Here is a 25405-nt window from a genome sequence, read left to right on the forward strand (position 1 = left end):
CCTCTTGTGTCAACTATGCGCATATTAATATAAATGCACTTTCCAATCGAATTCCAAGGTGGACTTACTCTAGTGGTCGAGAAATTAAAATTGCCATGGAATAAAGACTTGTAAACTTTCATTGGAATCGAATCCAAGTGTTGCAATTCAAATTGTCATTGCAGAATCCAGAGCAAAGGTTCTACTTTTCCTCATCATTTCACTCGGAGAATCAGCCGACCTCTCCTTTATATCATATTTGCTTTTGTCAAGAATGAAAATTCCTCAAGTGGGTTTACAACAAAAATACAAAAAGAAAGTTTTTATTTTGGACAACGAATACCCAAATGTCAGGTGTCCATCTTTGTCTCACATCTCCCTCCCATAAGGAATAAAGTTAAGGCACGTCTCTTAAAGAATCACCACAAACGTATGCCTATAAAAGAAGAAACTTGGGAACGAAACCATCATATTTCTGATTGACTTAGGTTTTCCTAACTTGCTCGACATTTTTCATACCTACTCCCTGAAAATGTCAAGATTCCGTCTTAATCTCCAATACTCTCTATCAAAAATACCATCGTTCAAGCTAGGCAAACGGAGCCTATCCAAGGACACTAGCCAGAGACCTGCCGCTGCGCCGAGAATTTATCGACCTACCACTGAGGAAATAAGACGGGTGTTTGATAAGTACGATGCCAACGGAGACGGGAAGATCACGAAGGAGGAGTACAAGCTGGCGATAGGGGCCCTGGGCCAGGGAATCAGCGATCACGAAGCGACCGAGGCGTTCTCGGTGATGGATGCCGACAAGGACGGGTTTGTGGACTTCAAGGAGTTTCTGGAGGTGCACCACGGCCCGGGGGGCGGGATAAAGAGCTGCGACATCGAGGGAACATTCCGATTGTTTGACCTGGACGGGGACGGGCAAATCAGTGCGGAGGAGCTGTGGGAGGTGATGACGAGCGTGGGCCTGGAGGATTGCAGGAGGATGGTCCGTGCGGTGGACACCGACGGCGACGGCAGCGTCAACATGGACGAGTTCACGAACATGATGACTCGTACCATGAAGCAGTGCTAGCTAAACCGCTGAGCGGTCAAGGTTTTATAGTTTTATTTTTCAAATGGAACAGGTACTGATCGTAAGCGGGACAAACAAAGGATAATAAGTCTGTTAACTTATAACCGCATCGTGGTTAATTTGGTGACATATTAGGTTCATGTGCTTTTGTTGTTTGGATTCCAGATGGTACTTTTATTAGGCGGTCAGTAATCGCAATTCGAATCATTGTATCGCATGATTTTAAGAGCAAAAAGCACATAAGCGTCATGCTCAATTGCTGAAAAGTCATTTTCTATATGGATAAATCTGATGAATGGCAAGTTAATTTCAAACTCATTAATTTAGAGAATTGGCTCTCTTTTCTTTTTTTGATAACAAGGCCAAGGGAGCAAACCACACTTGGTGTTCTCATAGGGTTTTGCACTCACAACGGAGTCTTATGCACTCATGATAACTTGAGATTGGTAATGTGAGATTTTGTGAAATTATAGCCGATTGTCTTTAAAGTTTAAGATATTAGATGAAAGCATGATATATTATTTAATATTTTAATACTTTCCATCACACTTAGTTTAGTCTTTTACCTAGTATTAAATGTGAAAATTTGAATAGGAAAGCAAAAACCTCAAGCTCTTATATTATGTGAGATTTTATGAAATCAAAGTCGATTATTTTAAATAGTTTTAAGTTATTAGATGAAATCGTCATTTATTATTTAATGTTCTAATAGGTAAGTCGGTGATCCCATCCTCCCATGATGATAGAGGCTGGATGGATGGCTCCGTTCGGATTGTTGGCAGGTGTGTTTCGGCCATGCTTTTTGTGTTGGAGGTTGCGGGCTGTGAAGACTAAAGCTACATAAATCAGCCCAGAGCCCACGTATGCATCAGGGAAACTCAATAAATAGACGTCTTACATGTGAAAGTGAGGATGCGGATCATCGACAATATGACAGGACTCAAGAATACAACAAAATTGACCTTAAACGTTAAACAATTCATATGAACAATTGATACATTGTAAATCGATTCTTTTTTTACTAGTTGCTTCACAAATATCCTAAGGAACAAACTCCTAATTAAATATATGTAGAAATAGGATAATAGATCAAACCATAACGGAAAAAAAAAAAAAAAACTTTTGAGATTCCAGCTCCACATATGAGTGCGGAGGGGGTTGTGGCTGTTCCTTCTCTCATGCGTTCTCTACTTTATCAAGCCAACTTATACTTTTCTTGCACAACGCTTACCCTCTCTTACTGTATATCTCGAAACAAGAACCTCTACAGTGATTAAGCATTTGACTGAGATAATTTTATAATTTTTAATATACCAATTGTTTGGGAAAATTGTCGGAAAAGTTTTAAACATTTTGTATTTATATCAATTTAATCCTAAATCTTTTATTGGTACCAATTCAGTTCTAAATCTCTTAACTTGGTGCTAATTTAGTTAAAAACATTTTATTGGTATCAATTTAGTCCTAAAACTTTTGACTTGGTATCAATTTAGTTATAAATTTTTTGATCTAATGCTAATTTAGTCATTCCAACTAATTTTGGGCGAAGTTTCCTAGCCGGCAATCAGTTGGAAGAAAAAGGAGGCGAAAAATAAGAAAAAGAAAAAGAAAAGAAAAGAAATGAATTAATAAATAATTGAAAAAAATATTAAAGTATTATTAAAAATTGTCAATGTTAGCACCGGCTATGCCACATGAGCCGACCAACGTCTACATCATCAATATCAGGCAAAAATTAGCCAGAAGGGTTGAATTAGCACTAAATCAAAAGGTTGAGGACTAAATGGACACAAGATCAAAAGTTCTAGAACTAAATTGATACCAATAAAAAGTTTAGAACTAAATTTGCACCAAATAAAAATGTTTACAACTGAATTAGCACTAATAAAAGATTTTGGAATAAATTAACACAAATACAAAAGGTTTATAACTCTTCTGACACTTTTTCTCTAATCACTATTTTGAAAATTGAATCATTCCATATTAAGTATACATAGTAAAGCTTCTGAAAGCAATAATTGACACGACCTCCTATTCATGGTTTAGTTTTAATGCTAGAAATCAAATTTTCATGAGAGAGGATGCGTCAAGCATCTTTCTGTGGAAAACATTAATTGACAGTAGTGTCGCCATTGAGACATCTCTCATTCTTTAATCTCTTTCTCCGACTGTGCTCGGAGGCGGCGCAATCCGGTTAGACTGGTCAAGCTCTTCCTTAGTCAGCTTTCGTCTTTATTGGGGGCTAATTCGCCACATGTCTCAACCCCATTTGCCCAATGACAATGAAAAAATATTTCAACCCATGTGATTGACAACCCTAATTCACGTGGCGGAAAGCCACATTTCTACTTAATCTACTCCCCGGCCATGTTGCTTTCGGTCACTCGATCAAGCCACTCCTTTTGTCCTGCCTTGATCGTGGGGACTTTCTTTAATTGGGGGATCAAAAAGTGAGTGCCTTGGCCAGTTCATTCTCTGCATCTTAAGCAAGAAGCGGGTGGTGCACGAGAGTCTCGCTTCCTTCATTGGATTCGCCTGAAAAATCGCTATATCGATTATGAAACTTTAATGTTGACTAGCATGTGTAAGTTGTATTATAATATCCCCTATGAGAGATTTGATGTAGTTTGCAGTTAATATTCCCATTGGTCTCTAATTTATTGGTTTAAGAAGTTTTCTAGTGTCTGTGAGCTTAACTAGATATGTCAATGAGTTTTCAGTAATTCCCAGATAAAAAAGTATTGAGCTTCTATTGAATGTCTAAGTAAGTGACAAAGCCATGCAATAGTTATAAGTGAGACCCTCCAATGTGTATTGGCTTTGGCGAATAAATTGAGTTTTTGCTGTCCATCCGAGTATCTAGCACTAAGTGATTATCAATACTAAGAAAATTTTCAATGCATTGAGAAATTACTCTCACTTATATCATTCCATGTTTTTCAACATGAAACTATATAGGTGAATCCTTTCACTCTCTACGTATTGAGAAATTACTCACTTAGACCATTCCATGTTTTTCAGTACGAAACTATATAGGTGAATCCTCTCTCGTGTGAGGGTGCGCATGTCAAAGTGTGTGAAGTTGCAATCTAATATGATGACACTATATTGGTCATTGCCTTTGGCTAGTGACCTCCTCCGCATAAGCGACACGTTAGGTCACAAACCTCTAGTGTTGTTGATGGAAAATCTCTCTCTCTCTCTCTCCCCCACCAACGCCGACGAAATTGGTGGTGGTCCTATTGCAAGGAAAATCTCTCTCTCTCTCTCTCTCTCTCCCCCCCCACCAACACCGACGAAATTGGTGGTGGTCCTATTGCAAATAGATATTTGGGATTCAATTTTGTGTGTGATTTTTCTTAGAGTGCGAGATTATATAATGTAGTGTGGTAGAATTCTTAACTCATCATTAGGAAAAAGGACGCCAAAAGTGTCATAGCTTTTATATGTTATTCATTGAGTTCTTTTTTCTTTTTTTTTTCAATCAAGAATGTCACAATTTATGTATGTCGCTCACTTAAGAACCATGACTTCTTAATCCGTCACTTGAGTGCCATGAGTTTTTTAAAACGTTTACCATGAGTGCTAACGTTACGTCAGATTTTTGACACTTTGGTGAAATTTTTTAAAAAGTTATAACACTCAACTAATCAATCGAAAGCTATAGGACTCAAACAAACTATTTTTTTGAAGTCATGGTAGTAAAGTGGCCGAAAAAAATGTTATGGCATTTAAGTAAGCACCATACAAAAGTTATAATACTTGTGATTGTTGAGAAAACCTTTTAATAAATTCTGAATTTGACGAACCTTCCTTGGTTATCTTGAATCTGATAAATGCATAGAAGTATCTTCTTTCGAGAATTACTCATGAAGAGAAGTTTATTCAAATTCAATATATTGTTGTTTGAATATCGCGGCCATGAAGAGAAGTCTAAATCTTCAAGATATTCAGACTCTATCTAATGTTGCTCAAATGCCGTGGCGGAAGATAATTACGTTGGATATCATCTTGCAATAACATGGACATCAACAATATGGATATCGACAATGCTTGTCTATGGAGATCGTCAAAATCGTCAAATATCTTAAGAGTCTACTAGAACTGGACAATATAAGAATCTAAAATTTACATGATATGTATGTATGTGTGTGTATATATGTGTATTCATACGCAGGCCTTATTGATTTTAATTACACAGCTAGTAACTTGGCTATGATTTCTATATAAAATGCAACAATTAATCTTAAATCTTAAGAATAGTTTTGCTTTGAAATTTTGTAAGCCAATTGGCTTTGTAAAAAGAAGATATCGAACTTCTAAGCAAGACATCCATATTAATTGACAATCATTACGAAGACAAGTTGCTTTCCTGAATTGAAGAACTCTACTTATGGAAACTAGAAATTTGCTTGTATGTTAGATCAAATTAATGGGGGTTTAAATCTTATCTCTCAATGGCTACTCAAACTTCTTTACGGATTTCGTCCAGTGCATTAATTGGAGAATTATCTCCGAAGATTGTCTAACGTGTGGAATGGAAGTGAAGGAGTATAAAAGGAGAACAAGGTGCCGAAGAGCAAAGTGAGGTCCAGAATTATTCCAAAATGCAAGAGAACTCGACCTTTATGCTTTTTTTTGTAGCTACAAAAATTATAATCCTTGAGAGGCATTGAAAAGAGATTGACCAAGATAGAAAGGCCTATCATTTACTTGAAGACTATCACTCACTTGTGTAACCTCTTATTGAATGACTAGTGAAATCCAGTTAAAAGCCTATCAGTGTGAGAAACTGTTAGCTTACTCTACAACAGAGCCACTATGAGTTTTATGTGCAATTTTCTCTATTTCTAATCTCTTGTTTGCTATTTTCGATAGACTTTTTCATACTAGTGATCATTATGTCACTATCAATATTTAGACTTTGACTCTTGTGCACCAGTGATCGTTAGTATTCACACTCAGATTTCACTTGAGTCTGACAATTCTCATCTTGATTGTTTTTATTTCCACTTTAGACCGTCAATTACTTTTAAAAATTATCTATTTACCTCCTTCTAGGTGATACTGCTAGCTCCAATAGTGATGTCCTTATCCCCCTCTTTATTATTTAATTGTTGATGTATCAACAATTTCGATTGATAAATAGATATATCAATTCACCGTTCAAATTTCAAATGGAGAGAGACTCGATCTTGTTTTGGGTGTATTCTCACAATTCACACCAATGATAGATTTTCACTCGTGATGACTACCCTCACCTAAAGAGAGCTATTCATGATATCAAGCACGTTTGAATTTACTTTTACCTTTCTACTTTTTGCTTAATCTATATCGTATGGTGCACTCCTTTCGATTTTTTTAATCTTAAACGTCATCAGCTCCCGACATAAACGGCGAGTTCTGCAGTGGTACGTAAATGGTATCATCGGGCACGGTGGCGTGCTACCATGACATAATCGAAAATCGTTTATAGAGTCGATTGAAATCCCAATTTCTAAGATATTACCAGCATCTCCCACGTCTAGCTTAATACAGATGCACCAAAATATCAATTCCACAAGCCAATTGGATCTAGAAGATTTATACAAGGGGAACTTCTACATTTTTGTGCCCCAATGGACGACAAAGTTATTGTGGGTGTCATAAGCCATCCGATCTGAATGTCAGCCATTTGATGCGATTCATGTACTAAACTGAATCTGGAACATTAAATATGATAGGCTTGATATCAGTCTTTCGTGAGTTTCACCATATTCAACAATTCAAATTTAATTTAATATATTTAAGTTCAATGAAATAACTTTTCCTAATGAACACATCCATATGTATACTCATCTAAAACAACAAACGTATAAAAAGAAAAAGAAAATTGGATGCAAAGGATAATCCTCAAGGGAGCACAGTTAATTGGGCATGCAAAGTGCTTTGCATCAGGATTGCCTACAAAAGCCAAATGTCCGAATTTAATCGGTTTATGCGGCTTATAGGATGTTTCACGCTCCAGATAATAAGGTCTCAATGCATACCTCGGTGTATTATAAAACAAAAAAGAAAATAATAGTAAATAAGGAACAAAACCTGAAGATTTTAAGGGAATTATTAAGGCAGAGGCAAAAAGAAAAGAGAGAGAGAGATGCATGTGGGATAGCCATGGGCTTTCCCCTTGCTATGAACATGGAAGAGAAAACCATGTGGGGTAGAGCATGAGGTAGTGTTAGGAAAAGGGAATCTCATTGTCTCCTTGGAAAAGAATACATTTCATGGATGTATGTGACGGCAACCACCACGTTCGATGTGGAAAAACATGTTGTGCGAAGTGAGCTCGATCCATTAAGTTCAGTTCTCTGCGCTAATTGATCATGGATTAGTTTGACTGGCACTTTGACTTGGAACGTAATCAGGAGTCAATGAGCTGGCTGTGGCCATAGATCGGAGGAACACGTGGTTTCCAAGTTTGCTTTCGGGAACTTTTGTTGCCCCTCGAAGTAACATGCTCTTGTTTCGTTGGACATTGTGTGGAAGTAGTGGAAGGTCACTCTAGGGTTAGAGCATGTGTGATTATTCAAATTGGAGCGACCATTATTATGTTAGTTCGAGTATGCTTAACAAAGGTACTACGTTCCAAGGGGTTTATTTTGGAAAAGAAAAGGAGCTCTCTTTCTAATTATGAGAAGAATTTGGTGAAAGAGTGCCTCAAAGACACTGATTAAATAACTAACTAAAGGAGCTTTGCAATTTATAATGCATTTGTTGTCATATTTGACCTCGTGTTTTGCACAATGAATATTTTGAGCTTTAGGGTCCGTTTGTTTCGCGGAAAACAACTTTCGGGAAAATATTTTCCAGAATTTTCGGTGTTCGGATGGTGAAAAATAGATGGTCAAAGAAAATATTTTCCATTTGGAAAATCTTCTCATAAGATTGTGGAAAATGATTTCCTCTTTTCAAAAGAGGAAATCATTTTCCCGTCTTTACGCACACGTTCTCGTGCTGCTTCTTTCCTTATGCCCTCTTTCTCGCGAAACCTAGGGTTTCTAATCTCATCTCCTCCTCCTTCGACACCGATGATCGGTAGCGGCAGAGCATCCCCTCATTCAACTGTGCTGGATCTCTACCCTCATGAAGCCCTGGGTTTCTGATCTCGTCCTCCTCCTCCTTCGATGTGGATGATTAGCAGTGGCGGAGCGTCCCCTCATCCAACGGTTCTTGATCTCCGTGACGTGCCCTGCTTCCTTTTCACTCCTGGTCGTGGGCTATGGCTGGAAGCCAGCTCGAGCCTTGCCCCAGGCCGGCGAGGCTCCGCTTAGCCTAATTTGGTGAAGTCGAGCTTGGGCCTCGCCAGATCGGGCGACACAGAGTTCTCGCCAACCTAGGGCAGAGCTTGGGCCTCACTAGATCCAGTGAGCTGGGCGGGGCTCGAGCTCCCGATCCAGGTGAGCCTGAGCTCTGCTGCCAGATCCAGCGAGCTCGCGGCTCGCCAAAGCCCGACAAACCTCTGGCGAGCTCGAGCGAGATTGGCCAAGCCTCAAGCTTACCGGATCTAGCGACCGAGTCTTGGTTGGTCACTTGGCAGCTGGCCATCGTTAGGCATGCGGCGACAGAGGAAGGAGGAGGAAGAAGGAGGAGGAAGGAGGAAGGAAAAAAAAAAGGAAAAAAAAATCTATTTTTTTAATACAAATAATTAAAAATTCACTTTAAAAAATATATAAATAATAAAAATAATTTTTTGGTCAATTAAAAATATTAAAATTCAATATTTGATAAATTTTCTCAAACAATTAAATTAGCTAACAAACGATGGAAAATATTTTCCACTCAAAATTTAGGTTTCGGCCGAATCTTTGGAAAATAGAGTCATTTTTCTGAAAAATGACTTCTAAAAAAAAAAAATGTTTTCCGGAAATATGATATTTTTCACCACCCTTAAATTAGTTCAAATTAAGAAGTACTCCATGGTACTTTTTAATAGGACTCCGAAGAGAAGCAGAATATGATTGTGATTTATGAGAGTGAGATAATCCCGAGATATATATGGATCTTTCCACGCAAAGAACTTATAAAGTATAGATCTTTTGCTAGGCTTAATCTGAGTTTGACTTAATTACGAGGTGAGTAGTCTTGTAATATGGTCATTTGATGTAATGTGTGACAAGAGAGTCTATTTGCCACTGGTATCTGGATTTATTCGTCCTCTAGCTCTTTATCATAACTAAGGGAAAATATGACCCTACCCCCATTCGATTTTACCGTTAAAAGGGAATTTTACCTCCTTAAATAAATTTACAATCAGTCAAATATTGTAAATTCTGTTTTTTTTCATAAGTTTTTTGTAAACTGCATCATATTAGAGCATAGCCAAAAGAAATAACATGGCTAGAATATCGTAACAAATACGTCCAACACCTCATCCTCTATTTAATTAGATATAAATAGGCACTCCCACTTCATTGCAACTTTGAAACACTGTCCACCATTAATAGGCAAAGAAACAATCCCATTCTCTCCATTTCTCTCACACATCCTTCCTCCTATCCACCCTCATTACCCATCCGAGACCACCTCGAGAAAGAAAATCACAATCCAATGGCATGCATAGACACGTACAATTCCGACCAGCCTCAGTACAAGGGCGTACCGATGAGCCCGAGGATCTCCTTCTCCAACGACTTCGTCGACCCGAACTATTCGACGAAGCAAGATGCAACGAGGGGTCCCAGATCAGAAGCTGCAGCAGCCGCATCCGCAGACTTTGAGTTCTTCTCACAGTCGTCGTCATCGTCGGTTGCGAGCTTCTCCATGATGAGCGCGGACGAGCTCTTCTTCAAGGGAAGGCTGTTGCCTCTTAAGGACGCGATATTCCCAAAGATGACTCTGAGAGATGAGCTTCTGATGAATGAGGATGAAGATGATGATGGCGTGTTTGTGAAACCCCCAAAGGGGGCAAGCGCTAGGTGGAGGGGGATCCTGGGCCTGAAGAAGACGAGCCACACTGCGTCCAAGAGATCAGTCGAGACGATCGGCGATGAGAAATTTGTTGAGTTTGAATTCAACAGTGACAAGTGTGATCTGGCCTCAGATGATCAGAAGATTATCACTCCTGGCAAGGCATCACCGGTGAGTACAATTTTCTGGGTAAAATAACGAAAAATATTTATTAGAAGTTTTACATGTGAAATTTATGATATAAGTCTTGTTACGTCGAGAACCCGTGGATCTTGTTAACCAGCATATTGCGACTCTTGGTCGAGCCCTCTTGAAAACAGACTAATCACCGATCGAGAGTCATGTCTAATTAATGGTCTTGTGAACTCGATGCAGGGAGCGATGAATCATGGAGGCTCGGGCCGCAGAGACACTAAGATGGTATTATAGGAGATTCAGCTGGTGTGGTTGGGTTGCCTTGTGTTTCGGTGGTGTGATTCACTGCTCGTTCTGAAGTTAGTGTAAGTCACGTTTGGACAAGATTGGAGATGTCAATGTTTGGATCATCCCTGTCGCATTAGCACTTTGAGGGGGTCTTTTCTTTTCTTTCTTTTTTCTCCTTTTGTATGGGGGGCTTTTAATTTTTCCTCTTCGAATTGAGTGGAGATGTGCCAATGTAAATTATCTCTTTATTTTGTCAATGAATGTGCAAATCTGATTACCGTGAAAAGCACAGGCTATTAAAAATAGAAGGACTACCATTTGGTTCCGTTTCTGATTAGAGGAAAGATTTTCGAATTACCAAAAAATCAACATCTTGCATTGTACATTTCGCATATAGGGAATGTACATTTCTATAAAACCCAACAAGCTGGGACTTGCCAAGGATGGAGGAAAATATGGCACAAAAAGATAAATATGTAAAGAAAGTAGCGAGAAAAAACACAAGATGGAGTAAAAAATGAGAAAGAAAAATGAGAGAGTGGAATAAATATTCACCATTGATTACTTTTGGAATTAAGATATCGGAAATGGGATTAAGTACAATGAAATAGATTTCATTTCCTATGCCCCAGTAAATGTAAATAATTTCATATCTAATAATCCATCTAAGTGTTGACTCGCATTCTATTTTTTCTGTTGATATTCCAAATCTCTGATATTCACCGGTCATCGTAAAAAGAAACCAAAAGATATATATATATGAACGTTGGGATAGATCTACCTAAGTAGCTGTCTTGGGGGGTCGGGGAAGATCATGGACATGAAGTAAAATCCATATGAAAAATAAAAAGAAAATGAAAAAAAAATCCTTTGCGTTGTGTTAATGATACCAAGTTGCAGATCAAGAGGATCAATTTCAAATCCGGTTTCTGATCCAGTGAAGGAATTGAAATTCGATATGACAGCTGAGCCACGAAGCTTGCTTAGTTTAGAAACCAGAGGAGGAGGAGCACATGCTCTCTTTTATCTTATGGTCAAGTGCTTTGATGCCCCCGACTCCAAGTCTACTCCAAATTAAAGAATCACCCTTGATCCTCCCCCGATTTCTGCCGTTTATTCCGTATCAGTTTGTCATGAAGCAATCATACAAGCTGTGTAATCATGTAGCCCTGCAATTTTGGATTCATCCGGAAAATTATATTGCGAACATCGCCAAAAAGAGAACACATGCGCAAGTTATTCTATTTGTATTTGAATGTTTTTGTCCCGTTGCGGGCTTATTTTTCCACACTGTTTATATGAATTATAAGTCTGTCGGTACGGGGAGTAATGATATAGACCGTCCTAAAATTTTTCTAATTATTCAGCATTGTCTTTGAATATATATATGTTAAATGCGGTCATTTGTTTTTTTGTTTTTGGTCTAGAATCAGCTCAATCAAGCCGTTTTCTTCCAAAAAAAAAAAACTAGCGGTATTTGCTGACGTGAGGGTTAACACTGTTACGTTGGTATTAAGGGTCCAAGTTGGCATCCATATTTTCCTCCAATTCAGGTTGGAATGGATAAATATCCTTCCAGCCCCTCATTGGTAGGTTTTTCTCAAAAAACTGACCTGTGAAAACATGCTGGTAAATACCAATGACTGGTGACTTCATATTTTATTTTTTTTGGAGTAAGTTAGCAAATTCGTAACCTTATTCGTAAGTAACGCAAATTCTTAACCTTATTCGTAAGTAACGCAAACAAAGATTGATAATGTTATATAATGGTTTTTAAATCTATGCCACTGGTAAGATAAAAAGTTGGTAAATGATAAAAGAAGTTCTTTTTTTTTGTGGCCAATTCAATCTTAAAATTTTTTGTTTATGTGTCAATTCAATCTATTTAGCAAATTTTGAATGGCCAACGCTAATGTGGTACTATTAGACATTGACTTTTTAAATTAATATTTAATAATTTTTTCTTTATTTTTTTCCCCTCCACTTAGGGCCATCGAGGGCTCGCATGCCCTTGCAAGTACTAGGCAAGGGCGTCACAACGTTCACCAATTGATTGTGATATCGGGGAATGCTAGGGTGATTCTAGGATTGTCACCTACAAATGTTGCCTGAACAGTCTGCACACTTAAAGTAATTATGTCCATAAATTGTCTATTGACACTAGCATTACTGCTCACTTGTTCTATTCCATCATATTCTATGATATGTTATTTATCTGTCCTGGATGATTCTATTGCAGGATCAATGAACTTGATGGCCTTCTTAAAGGAGTCATCTATCTTGTCCTGCCTGCTTTGGTTGTAATATGATTGGTTTTGAGTTTGGTCAGGACTGTTCTTGTTGGTGTTAGATATGGTTTTTTGGTGCGCTGGATCTTGTCTTTCGAGGCCTTTAGACGCGAGGATGAATCGAAGAAATTCCTCCACTGCGTTAAACTGAAACTTTTACTAGGAGCTTAATCTTGTCTGGAATTAGGAATTTCATGCTAATGCCAACTCTGATAAGGTACTCTTGGTTCTTTCCTTTCCTCTCATTTCTTTCGATATCCTAAGATGGTGTCGCGACCTAAAGGACGGACCTAAGGCCCATGATTAGGTGCGAGCTCTCCCAAGCCCATACTCTGGGTGACGTTGAGATATTCTTAAGAAATTTAGCACAAAATGAGTCGCCACTAGCCTATTAGGGTTGGCTAGAAACCAAGTGAGGCATGGAAGGATGCCACATTTCCTACACAACCAGAGAATCTAGGGTCGGGGACTTGATTACACTAATTGACCAATTAGTGCCCTTTCGGTACCTAATCTTGTTCATTTTAGCAAAATGATTTTTTTTGTCAGGCAATTTGGATTGATTTTACTCATCCACAAACATATTAAAGTGATCATACAAGTGTAATCTAAACACGTACTATTAAACATACTATATAACTACACACATACCATTAAACATAACAAGATATACAATCTAAACATACGATGTAATCAAAATAAATGCATAATTACACTTAAAACGACAACACCTAGCAATTCCTAACCAAACTCTATCATTTTTTAATTTTCGAATTTTTTAAATATTTTAAATATTTAAATTTTTTAAATTTTCTCAAAAAATTAAATTTTCAATTTTTTAAAATTTTCGATTTTTTTAAAGAATTTCCGAATTTTTAAAATTTTTCTTTTTAATTTTTTTTTACATTTTCTTATTTTCGAAATTGTTTTTTTTATAATAAATTTTGGGATCGAACCGGGTCGGATCTGGTCTAATCCGACCCGGTTCGGCCCAGTCAGCAGAGTCGGGTCCGGCTGGGAGACGGGCTGATTGGCCCACTCGGAAAAGAGCAAGGCTTCAATTAAATTCGAATCAGGCCCAACCTAGTCTAAATTTTTTGTTTTAAAACGAAGCCCACAAACCTTATGCACTAAAACGGCCCACAAACACGGCCCAAACTCCGGATTCGACCCAATCGGATCTAAAAGAAACGAAGCTTTCCTATTTTTCGTACATTTCTTTAATTTCTTTTTTCTATTTTATTATTTTTCTTTTACTCTACCCAGTAGGTCCGTCTCTCTCTAGTACGCTTACAACTTTTTCCAACGCACAGAATACTAAACTATTCAACTTCAAACGCCCCAACTTTCAACAACTCGTATACACACGAGAATAATATCCGCGTCGTCGACAATCCCCGATCACCATCACTGGACTAACTCCACCAAACCCTTCGAGCTAACATTTCGAACTGCCCAGCAAGCAAAAAATGGGCTGGAGAAGGAAAAGTATGGCTGTAAACCTGAGAAAACCACACTCCAAGGCTAACAAGTCGATTAATAACGTGACGACACGCAAATACATCTTTGGATTTGTCTAAACTAGCTCCCAAATCTCGTTAAACCTACCAAGCCCATTGCTCACAACTCACGGCCATTTCAAAGCCAACTTCTCTTCTCATGAACATATTTACACACACTTTTTCCAGTAAAAGGAGAACACCCATGGAATTACAAACCAACGCATTCGATTTTCAAACAGAAAAAATGCATGGCCATAAACTCACATCACAGGGAAACAAAGGTAGACTACATGAACTAAAGTCAAAAGTCATGACTTTTCTAAAAATTAGATGTTTTGATCTGAAAGACCCTCTTCGAACGAGGAGGCAGCTTCGCAGTCGACTAGAATGCACAGCACAAAGACAGGTTTACACAGTTTTCGTTCAAGCGTTTCATCGAGCACGTAGCAGGCAAGAAATGAGGAAAACGACGCTGGCCACTTCTTAGGACTCAGACTTAGACCTAGACCCGAGTGAACACATGGAAACGCTCAACATCAAACAAATTGACTCAGCCGGACACAATAAACTCAAGAATTAGAGAAAATTCGCTTGGCTATTCCATCACTAAAACAGGGCAGTGCCGAGAGAGTTCATGGGAATGAGTTTCAGTCATAAACCTCTACTCGACTCGAAGACGGCAGCGCGAAGGCCAGTTCGAGACAAATCGAACTTCAGTCGACCACCTCGCGATATCCCCGAGCCGAGATCCTCGGGAACGAACAATTTGGACAAAAAGGAAACTCACCGGAAAATGCCGAGATTTGGGAACGAAAAGTCTTGCTCTCAAGGGCGTCGGCTAGAAGTCAGCAATTGGCCTCGAGGAGGGGTGAGCAACACTCCACCCAAGCAGTTTCTAGCTTTCTCCCTAGTCGTCTCCTTCTCTCAAGCTCGCTCCCTCTGGTTTTTTTTTTCGTGTTGCTGTTTTCCTCTCGGTCTTATACTTCCATCTTTCCTTTTTCCGCAAGTATTCCGAGCGAAGACCTCCTGCCGTGCTGGCTGGTCGATCGGTCTGCTTCCCCGACCCGCGGATCGCGCCGAAAGCCCTGCCATGCCGATCCTCTGCCTTGCCTCCTCTTTTCTTCCCGTTTCTTTCCTTTTTGCTCTCTTTTTTTCTGCAGGAACTTGCGCGAAGACTACGACCGAACCAGTTGCCGGCCGGGTGCTCCCGACCTGCGGATCATGCCGCTCCTGCCACACCGATCCTCTGCCGCCCCTGTTTTCGCTGCCCTCCTGCTGCTCTGTCTTCTGCAAGTCTTCGAGCGAAGACCAGCAGAAGAAAAGAAAAAGGGGCTGGGCCGGTCGGAAGGGAAAGGAGATTGGGCCAGGCCCAGTGCGAGGGGAAGAAAAGAGAGGGGCAGGTTGGGCCATGGTCGAATCCGGCCCGACCCGACCATTTTCGCTTCTTCTTTTTTTTTTTTTTTTTTAAATTTTAAACTCTTTTTTTAATAACCCTTTTTGTGACTAATTCCTAATCTTTAACACTACTTTAAATTAATTAATTTAGATGAAATTTAGGTGTCAACAGATGGGACATGGGATACGATAAAAGGAAGTTGTACTATGGTTCGAGATTTCATGCACTAGCCGACTTACTTGAAGGTGCTACATGAATCTGCGGCAACACATGAAGTGCAGACTTTTAGGTAGATTTACAGTGAATATTCATTTTGTGCTTTTTGTTGCTTTGTTTCTGAAAGATTGTCGGTTTTAATGTTCATTAATCATAGTAATATGTGCACCGAACATTAGCAATGAACGTTAAAATAAACTTCTTTTTCCTATAGTTCAATTTAACGATTTAAGTTGATGAAATACGGGGGCGATGATCCAGGCAGCTCAATGAACCACAGTGACATGTTTAGTTCATGATTATGGAAATAATTGAAGTCAGCAAAGTTGTAGGTTCACCGTGTTCCGCGTAGTCTGGAAGCAGTCATTAAGAAGCAACTAAATTTACCAACTTCTATCGTTCTCTCTCTCTTTTGGTTTTGTAGATTAGTGCAATTTGCCGGATGTATCCTGGCGGGACTGATGGAGCTACTCGTGCATGTCCCCCTCTACACCACTATTATGGTCATCAAGACTCCGTACAAGCTATTCAGGGGCTGATAGCGATTAATACACGATCTTATCAGTCTAAGAGGGCCCCTTTCTTGAAACTGCCTGCATTCCGATTGCCGGTTTGACAATTTTTATGTGGCCCATTGCCGCAGCTTCAAGCATTTTAGCAGCTGCACTTTTGAGCTGCTTTATAAGACTATATGGATCAGGCATAGTGTATCAAGTTTGCCCCCAAATTCACTGTTCATTTTCTTTTTCATCAGTACCATTTTTGTGAAATACTAGACTCCAACCCTGTGGAATTTTGTGGAGGCAGGAAAGATCTTTTTGGAGTGGCGTAGCTTATGTCATTGCGATGGTTGCTGAATTCGTTGAGTACACGAACCACTGTCTGTATCTTCAGGAGGGAACTATACTTCCAAAGTAAGTAAGTCGTGCCCTTCAGTCCTAATGTCGCTATGACTAGCACGAATGCAACGCTGTAGCAATTTCCTTGTCGACCACTTAATTTTGGAGGTTTTGACAAAACAAAAACGTTTCCCACAGCCAGGCCTTCGTACAGAAAGCAAAAGGCTTCTCAACCATCCGAGCTGTCGGTTGGAGGAAATCATGTAAATAGAGGCAAAACCACCTCTGCATCTGAAGACGCACCGTTGACTGCTTTTGCATAGCTTAGCTCAGTCAAGATCAGTGAGGGAGACAATACAAGAAATCCGGATGGTGCAGGTAAATTAGGTTCTTCGGGGTCCTATTAGTGGTGACCAGTAAGATGAATTTTATGCTCCGTTCGTTTCGCGGAAAATAACTTCCAGGAAAATATTTTCCATATTTTCCGGTGTTCGGGTGGGCGGAAAATCACGGTCAAGGAAAACATTTTCCGTTGACCGGAAAATTCCTTCTTTGCAGCTTGGAAAATAATATTTTCCGGTGTTCGGGTGGGCGGAAAATCACGGTCAAGGAAAACATTTTCCGTTGACCGGAAAATTCCTTCTTTGCAGCTTGGAAAATATTTTCCTCTTTTGAAAAGAGGAAGACATTTTCCAAGCCTCTCACCTCTTCTCTTCCTTCGTTCTCGTTCTCTCTCTCTCTCTCTTGCTCTCCCTGCTGCGAAGTCGGCTTTGACGACGTCCTTCTCCCGGACCAGCCTCCGCCCTCCCCGGCCGCTCCGCCCGCCCGCTCGCCCGCCGCGCGCCGCCACCGCCGCGCTCCGCTTCCCGGCGGCTCGAAGCCGCCGAGAGGATCGGCTCAAGAGGGAGCTCCGCGGCGGCGCCGGGAGGCTCGTGGGGAGCCCGCCGTCCAGGCCGCTCGTCGTGCGGTGGCGAGCCGTGAACTCGTCGGATCTGGCGGTGGAGCCCGCAACTCGCCGGATCTGGCGGCGGAGCTCGCGGCTCGCCGGATCCAGGCGAGCTCGAGCTCTGTCGCCAGATCCGACGAGCTCGGGTGAGATCGGCCGAGCCTCGAGCTCGTCGGATTTGGCCACCGGGTCTTGGTCGGCCGTTGGGCCCGGCCATCGTCGAGGCAAGAAGGAGGTGGCGGCGGCGGACGGAGGAGGAAGGAGGAGGAAGAAGGCGACGGTGGAGGAAGGAGGAGGAAGGAGGGAAGGAAAAGAAAAAATAAATAAAAAATAATAAAAATTTTGATTTTTAAAAATATAAATAAATAAAATAAATTTTGTGGTCAATTAAAAATATTAAATTTAATTTTTGATAATTTTTTCTAAACAATTTAAATGAGCTAACGAACGACGGAAAATATTTTCCACTCAAACTTTAGATTTTGGCCGAACACCGGAAAATAGAGTCATTTTTCAGGAAAATAACTTCCAGGAAAATGTTTTCCAGAAACATGATATTTTCCGCGAAACGAACGCAGCCTTAGATCATTATGAACTTGCTGAAAATCACTAGTCCACACAACTTTCCCACTTTCTGACAGCTTTTGGATGGAAATGATCGAGTCCCATGAAACGACAGGCAATAGAACTTTTGGATGCTAACGTAATGACACCCGACGATCTGTATGGATGGCTGAAAGCAAAGAACAGCGGTGAAGCTACTCATATAGGCTTTGGCCTGCCTTGTTTTTCACTCGTGCAGACCATCCTCCGCTCTATCCAAGCTGGTTTGGATGGCTTCCCGATGTTCGATGGCTTTGAACTGAACCAACTGAACAGACTGCAGGACAAAGTGTTAAGACTTGTTCTTTGGTCCTCTTCCGGTTCTGAATGAACAGACCAAGGTCATAAGATTGGAAAAGAGTGAGGTGAGATTTTGAGAGAAAGTAGTTCTTTTTGGAGCAATAAAGCGCTTATGGATAGGTGGAGGAATGGCGGAGTTGAGCCTCCGTATAGCAGAAGGTACTCCTTTAGTAAACCAGTATATTTCCTGCTAATAGTTTGAAGAACAATCGATGTTTCTTTAAATTTTTCAGTTGAGATATTATGCTCCCTGCATCTTCTTCGTCGTACACGTCGCTGACTGTCAACTGCATGAACTGTGAGTTCGATGTTATCTGACCAAATCCTCTATAAAGAACCAGAATTTCTCTGGGTGTCTTCTTATATCCCCTGAGGATTCCATATCTTGATTGTCAAAAAATAATGAAGATACTTCCGTTCCAAATCCAATGACATTGAAGTACATGCTTGGAGATTTAGTGGACTGATCAATCTTTCTCATGTAAATCTTTATTTAAGGATACGCATGATAAAATTTCTATTTGTCTGTTTCTTTATTTCTTAGTTTCCCATAACAAATTTGAAATAGAAATCCGTTTGGTAACACAATTTCTTTTTTCATTTCTAAAACAGATTTCTATTCTGGAAGTAGATTTGAAGTAGAAATTAGAAGATAGAATTTTTAGTTTTTCAATTTTTGGAACAAAAGTGAGAAATCAAAACTCTTTTCATCGTTTACTCCCGTTATTGTTCATCACTCACTTGCCGCCCATGGGATGTTGGATGCCCACCGCTTGTTGCCCGCCATTGGCTGCCCACAATCGGTCGTCGGACCCACCACCAATCGTCGGATGTCAGCCGCCCATAATCGACCGGCCGTCAACTGCCAAACATCGAACTTTAGCCACCCATCGCCGATCGTCAACCACTGACCTCTGGCTGCTGGCCGCCGGTTGTCGGCCGCTGACTGCCGGACACTTGCTATTGAAGCCGGATGTCAGATGCCGAACATTGCTAACCAGTTGCCCATCGTCAAACACCGAACTTCGGTTGCCCATTGCCGGTTGTTGGCTACTAGACACCCATCACCTACCACTGGTCATTGGCCACTCACCACTAGACGTCAGCTGCTGACCGCTGGACACTCGTTGTTGAACGTCGGACGCTGGCCATTGAACACTAGACCCTCGCCACTAAATGCTAGCCGCTTGCCACTGGACGTCGGATGCCCGTTGCCAACCGGCCGTTGCCGCCCCTAGAAATAAAAATGTTATTATGTTATCAAACGAATTTTTATTTTAAAAACAAAAATTTTGAATCGTTATCAAACACATTTTCTTGTTCAAAAACTTGTTCGAGTAATAGAAATTGATTTATATTCTAGAAATTTTATAATGTGCGCCCTAAATGACCACCTAAGGATAGTGCAGCGCTATCATATTCACTTTGCACCAAAAATCGTCGCATTTACAGTTGACCGTGGACTGACTTACCATATCGATGCTTGCGTTTTACACAAACTTTTGGCAGGATGATAGGTATCGTAAGAAGTAAATCGAAGTTACCAACCTACAGAAGGACATACCGTCACACGGTCAAGGCTACATTCTGCAGATAAGGAAGGTTCCAGTAGCGATATTTCAGCCGGATCCGGTGTCCGCCTTGAATTAAAGGTGCACCATTTTGATTTTTATTGAAGATAGCAAAACAGCAACCTATGCAGATGTTAATGAAAGTCTTGCAGATGAACATGTTGGTCATGTTCAGCTGGTGACTACACAGTACTTCAGATACATGAACCCAATGGCATCATGATGCATACAACTTTCCTAGATTTGTACAATGAAAATTCAACTCTCTTTTTCCCCTTCTTGAGTTACATTTGCAGGGGCCGCGCGCTGATAAAGGGTCATAAATAACTTGGAATATATGTGAAATCTACCTTATTTACCTATACTTTTATTTAAAATAGGCGATTTTTCTTGAATGTGTCAATTTTTTCCACGTTCAAAGCAACTTGATAAATGTTCCTTTTTCTTATTTTAAATGGCCATAAAAGTGCCATTAATAAGATGCATTCAAGAAAATATCTACCAATTTTATTTTCCATATACATTTTTTCCTTTCGGTAGTAGTGGCTTTCAAACTCCAACTCTCCCATCCAGTGATGGCAATGTTGGTCAAGAACTAATTTCTTAAACTCATATTTTGGGATGTATATGGATGGATACTTACGCTTCATTTGTTTGAGAGAAGATAATTTTCAGAAAAATAATTTTATTAACTTCTAGTGTTTGGTGTTGGAAAATAATCCAACGAAGAAAAATGTTTTTATTCTGGAAGAAAATTCACACTCGAGATAAAGGAGACTTCACACCCATTTTCTACTTTGTAGCAAATTGTGGTAATCACCTTATTAGTAAATATAAATGCAGAGATGCATGTTTCCAAATACATTGACCAATCATATATAACAACAACAGCACACTTGGAGCTAGGCTACCAAAAACTCTCGTTTTCGAGCACTTTCTTTTTCGTGATTTAGTCTATTTATCAAACGATTAATATCTTACACCAACAAATCCATCGCATTTCTTCCTGAATGAACCGAAATTATTGTCTTAGCAACCAGAACGACGAAAACTAATTTCACTACCCTTTATGTTTTGCTATCTTGCCAATATATATATATAGATAATATGTATGTATGTATGTATGTATGAAGAATATATACACACTAGGAAATATTAAGAATTATTCTTCCATTTTGTGTTTAGCAACACCCTTCACCATAATAATGATGGAATCCTAAACACATGAAGACTGTACATGAACAAAGGGAAACAAACAGAGAAAGCCCTAGCCAATCATAAGAGAGATAATTCTCAAAATGGCCAGTCAAATTATTCCCGAATTAACCAAAAGTAAACCAAATTAGATATCACCAAACCCTTGCTTGCTTAATTCTTCTTTCACTCATCACTCAGCAGCCTTCAAGGCTTCAATCTAATCCACTCATACCGCCCGCCCACCGGCTCGTCCTTGACAAAATCATAATTATACCTAAATACCCACAAAAAAAAAACAACTAATTTAAAATTTGAGCATTTTTATACCCAAAATAATAATAATGAGAGTTGTTTCTCAGTGTGACTTACTTGTCCTTGTAATATCGCAGGAGCTTCCCCTCCACGGCCGCGAAGAACTCTTCGATCTCCGCTGCTGCCAGCACCGGCGCGACCGCCGCCCCCGGCTTCCCATGGCCCGCCTCCTCCTCCGTTTTGCTGCGGTGAACTTCCATATCTTCCGCCAGCACCTGCAGCTCTCGAAGTGTGAAGTCCAGAGAATTTTAAAATGCTGTTGATACGTTAGAATATATAGTTTCACCAGCTCGCAACGCAATCAGATTTCGAAACGGGCAAAAGAGAAAAATTTGAACGAAGGGGCCTCCGTTTTCCTTTCTATTTTTCACCCTTTTGAAATTCGAAATTTTAAAAAGACCGTAGCAGGCGTTAAATACAGAGAGAGGGGCTCATCAATTTTGCTTCACGCGCAAGAAGCTGGGAGGGATTCGTCTCCCCTCAGCCTCAGCTGGTGTTTCCTACTTTCGTCATGTCTCGTGTACAATAGTTATTTAATGCCGTTCTAGAGCAGAAAAATTCAATAAAAATAAAAATAAAAATAAAAAAAATAAAAGTCGGAATAAATCGATAACTGGCCACTCCCCAGCGCCGAAGGCCATCCGCTGCTCCCGGGAGGTGGGAAATTCTCGGACGGCCGCGCAACGACCACCATTAAGCAAAGGGACTAAATTTGAAGGCTCCGGACGCACGAGGACCAAAAGAGCAGAATTTGCTTTAGAGGCCTCAATAGGGTGCCCCACGTATTAACTGGTGCTGACTTAGCAAATTTCGCTAGGACTGAGTATTGGTCCAAAATTAACCCTTCAGCCGGTCCTAGGTCGATCCTTGATCCCGAAGTCTCTGGACCCTACACTATATGGGTTGCTTTTTGATCCTTTAGGGTTGGCCTGGACCAGGACCAACCCTATATATGTTATATATTATATATTATATGGTTTTGTTTACTGTAAATCCTAGCACCCCTCCTTTGTTCTATTCACAGTTTAGTTTGCCGTGTAAATTAGAAAATAAAAAGAAACCCACCCTAATTCAAATGGAAAAAAATAAATAGAAACCCTCTTTCATTCGCCATCTTGCTCTCCTTGTTCACTTGCTGCTCCTCTCACTTGCTTGGTTCACCTTGCTGCTCGCATCTGTCCACTCACCTCTGGCCTCTCCTCGTTTACCTCACATGTTCATTTTTATAGTTTGTTGCTTTTAGTAAGTGTTAAATTTTTATTATTACCTTATCTCATATTCATATTTGATATATACTAATGTTCATAATTTGGTTGCTTAATATCTCATTGTTGATGAATATGTAAGTTGCAATGGTACGTATGTCCTTTGGAGAAATACAAAAAATGAAATGAAAACATAATCAGTTGGTCTTGGGTTGACCCTAGAATCAGATTAGATCTCTGACCCTCAGTCCCAAACATTGGGGACCAACATTGTCCAGGTCAATTTTTGGATTAGGTGCTGGACCAGCCCAACCTGGATGATGCTTGTTCCTAATTTTCACAATGAAAATAGAATTTAAATTATCCTTGGAGATTAGTTTAAGGACTAGAATGCTAATCAATAAAAGCGTGAGGACCAAAAGTGAAAGTCGATTGCCAAATGCTAAAAGCAAAATCATGAGAAAAAAAAATCTTGAAAATTGATGTAACCAAATGCCTCCCGAATTCGGAAGCTGATGTCCAAGAGTCAAAAATGAGGGTTCGGACTTGAGGAAGAATCGACCTTTTCGCTTCTAGGGACAAAAAGGTTCCATAGTCATTATGGATAATTTTAGCTAGAAATCGCTAAAGGACTACATTAATAAATCAATAAAAATATTTAGGAATAAATTGACAAATCATCAAAAGGTTTGTGGCACAATTGAAATGTTTATAATTGAATTGGTCGTTGTACAATAAGTTTAAGACTGTATTGGCGTAATTGAAAGGTTTAGAATTAAATTAGATGCTCCACAATAAGTTTATGATATTTTGGATAACTTTGGATGATTTTCACCTCATAGATGAAAATTCCGCTTACTTCATAAAGAAGAAATTGAATTACATTCATATTTGTCGTCCCTGGGGGCGTTGCTCAAGTTATAGTCTCCAACATTTTTCGTCCTGCAATGTCATGACGACTGGCGCGTTACATTGTGGGTGGCCCGGTGTTCGGACGTGGTTCGAGATTTCGCAGAAGGCCGGGACCACGTGGTGTTGAGGTCGTTCATGGCTTTCTAATTAGGGTCAGTTTCTTGGTGGGCTTGGGCCTTCCGAAAATGTACATGGCCCTTTTTCACAGGCTTCTTGTTGGGCTTCTTACCCGGCCATCCATTGACAAATTGTTCTGCGTTAGGGCTCGATCGCCAATTAACCTTGACGCCTGTCGATTTTTTTTTTTTTTTGATGTCATTGCCTTTCTCGTTCTGTGTTAGGTCCTCCTACTGTTGTGCATCTCAAATTTGATCCATATGGTGTATGGAAACAAGGATTTCACCAAAGAGGATTTGAACACATCTTTCACCCGCCCACATCTAATTTGAATTGACTGGACACTACAAAATAAGATGCGATGCTTATGTGCGTATAAGTTGCTTACCAAGCATATAAAGTTACACGTGAAAATAGTCAAAAAATTTATAAACCTATCGCACTTATTCAATCTTGCTAACCGAGTTTTAAATATTTTTACTTTTTATGAATTAAATACATCCTGCCAAGTTAAGTAGGAAAATCGTTAATGTAAATGCTATTCATCCTACGTATCATAATCAATGTTAATGTAAATAATTTTTATTAATATTTTAATAATTTTAGATTTTTATCTTTTTTTTCTTTGCTTTTTTTCTATGCTAGTGAGGGTCATCAATAGCCCTTGTCTATAGCCAGTGGGATTGCAAAGCCCTCGCCTATGGCTATCACAACCCTATCGGCGCAAGCAAGGGTGTGACAAGAGCCTTTGCACCCTCGCTATGACCAATGAGGCCTTTGTGGTGACCTTGAATGTGGGAAAAAGAACAAAAGATAAAAAGAATATTATAAAATTGAAAAAAATTTAAAAATAAAAAAGTTAAATTATTATTAAAAATTATCTATATCAACGTTGACCTTGTCACGTAAGACAGTGTATCACATAAGATGACCGGCACCCGCATTAGTGATTTTTAACTCAAATTGACAAAAAAAGGGCAAATATTTATGATTCAATTAATAAAATTGAAAAAATTAGGATTAAATTTGTAAAAATATAATAAATTTATGAATTTTTGGATAATTTTTCACCAATTACACTTATGCTTCTAGGGCTTTGAACAATTTCGATTCCGGTCCCGATACAGTTTTCAAGACAAACCGTCCACATGCTATTTTTCAATTATTATTTTAGCTTTAAGGAAATTTTTTGCAATTTAAGTCGAAATCTTGCCATAATTTTGTTGACTCTAATCTCATGACATCATTTCAGGTTTATCTTAAAAAGCAATGTTGGGAATATCGGATTCCCAAAAACCGGATTCAATCCGATATTCAACACTAAATCGAACTCCTAAAATAAGTGCGGAAGACGAGCTCGTGAAAATCACATGTATCACCGATCTTAAGGCATATCACATAATCGAACGTATCTTATTAGTCACAGATTAAACACCGATGCTGATATGAGGAAGAAAAACCGATCCCGTTCGATCTGATGATGTCAATTCACCTTGAAGGGAAGAGAGTGTCGTCTCTTTTGTTACTATTTTTTCTTTTGGAGGGAGAGAGGGAGGAGGAACATACGTACTG

General features: G+C 39.6%; 2 protein-coding genes, 1 long non-coding RNA gene and 1 pseudogene across 3 annotated transcripts; 3 read left to right on the forward strand and 1 right to left on the reverse strand.

The window, feature by feature from the left end:
* The first annotated feature begins 457 nt into the window (after window positions 1-457).
* Window positions 458-1391, forward strand: LOC104418579 (calmodulin-like protein 30). The gene has a single exon (XM_010029959.3). It carries the CDS (start codon window positions 512-514, stop codon window positions 1058-1060), a length of 549 nt encoding a protein of 182 aa, XP_010028261.3. The 5' UTR covers window positions 458-511; the 3' UTR covers window positions 1061-1391.
* An 8138-nt stretch (window positions 1392-9529) lies between these two features.
* LOC104418580 lies at window positions 9530-10715 on the forward strand. Its single transcript, XM_010029960.3, has 2 exons — window positions 9530-10177; window positions 10382-10715. Exons 1-2 carry the CDS (start codon window positions 9647-9649, stop codon window positions 10433-10435), a joined length of 585 nt encoding a protein of 194 aa, XP_010028262.1. The 5' UTR covers window positions 9530-9646; the 3' UTR covers window positions 10436-10715.
* A 1815-nt stretch (window positions 10716-12530) lies between these two features.
* Window positions 12531-20116, forward strand: LOC108957253 (annotated as a pseudogene).
* Window positions 20117-21243: 1127 nt separating this feature from the next.
* LOC120288132 lies at window positions 21244-21873 on the reverse strand. The gene is made up of 2 exons (XR_005546410.1): window positions 21657-21873; window positions 21244-21561 (listed from the first exon to the last, which is right to left on the reverse strand). It is a non-coding gene; the product is annotated as an uncharacterized LOC120288132 (long non-coding RNA).
* Between the last annotated feature and the right edge of the window lie 3532 nt (window positions 21874-25405).

The sequence above is a fragment of the Eucalyptus grandis genome, chromosome 9, assembly GCF_016545825.1.
Source record: "Eucalyptus grandis isolate ANBG69807.140 chromosome 9, ASM1654582v1, whole genome shotgun sequence".
In the NCBI taxonomy this organism is placed as follows: domain Eukaryota; kingdom Viridiplantae; phylum Streptophyta; class Magnoliopsida; order Myrtales; family Myrtaceae; genus Eucalyptus; species Eucalyptus grandis.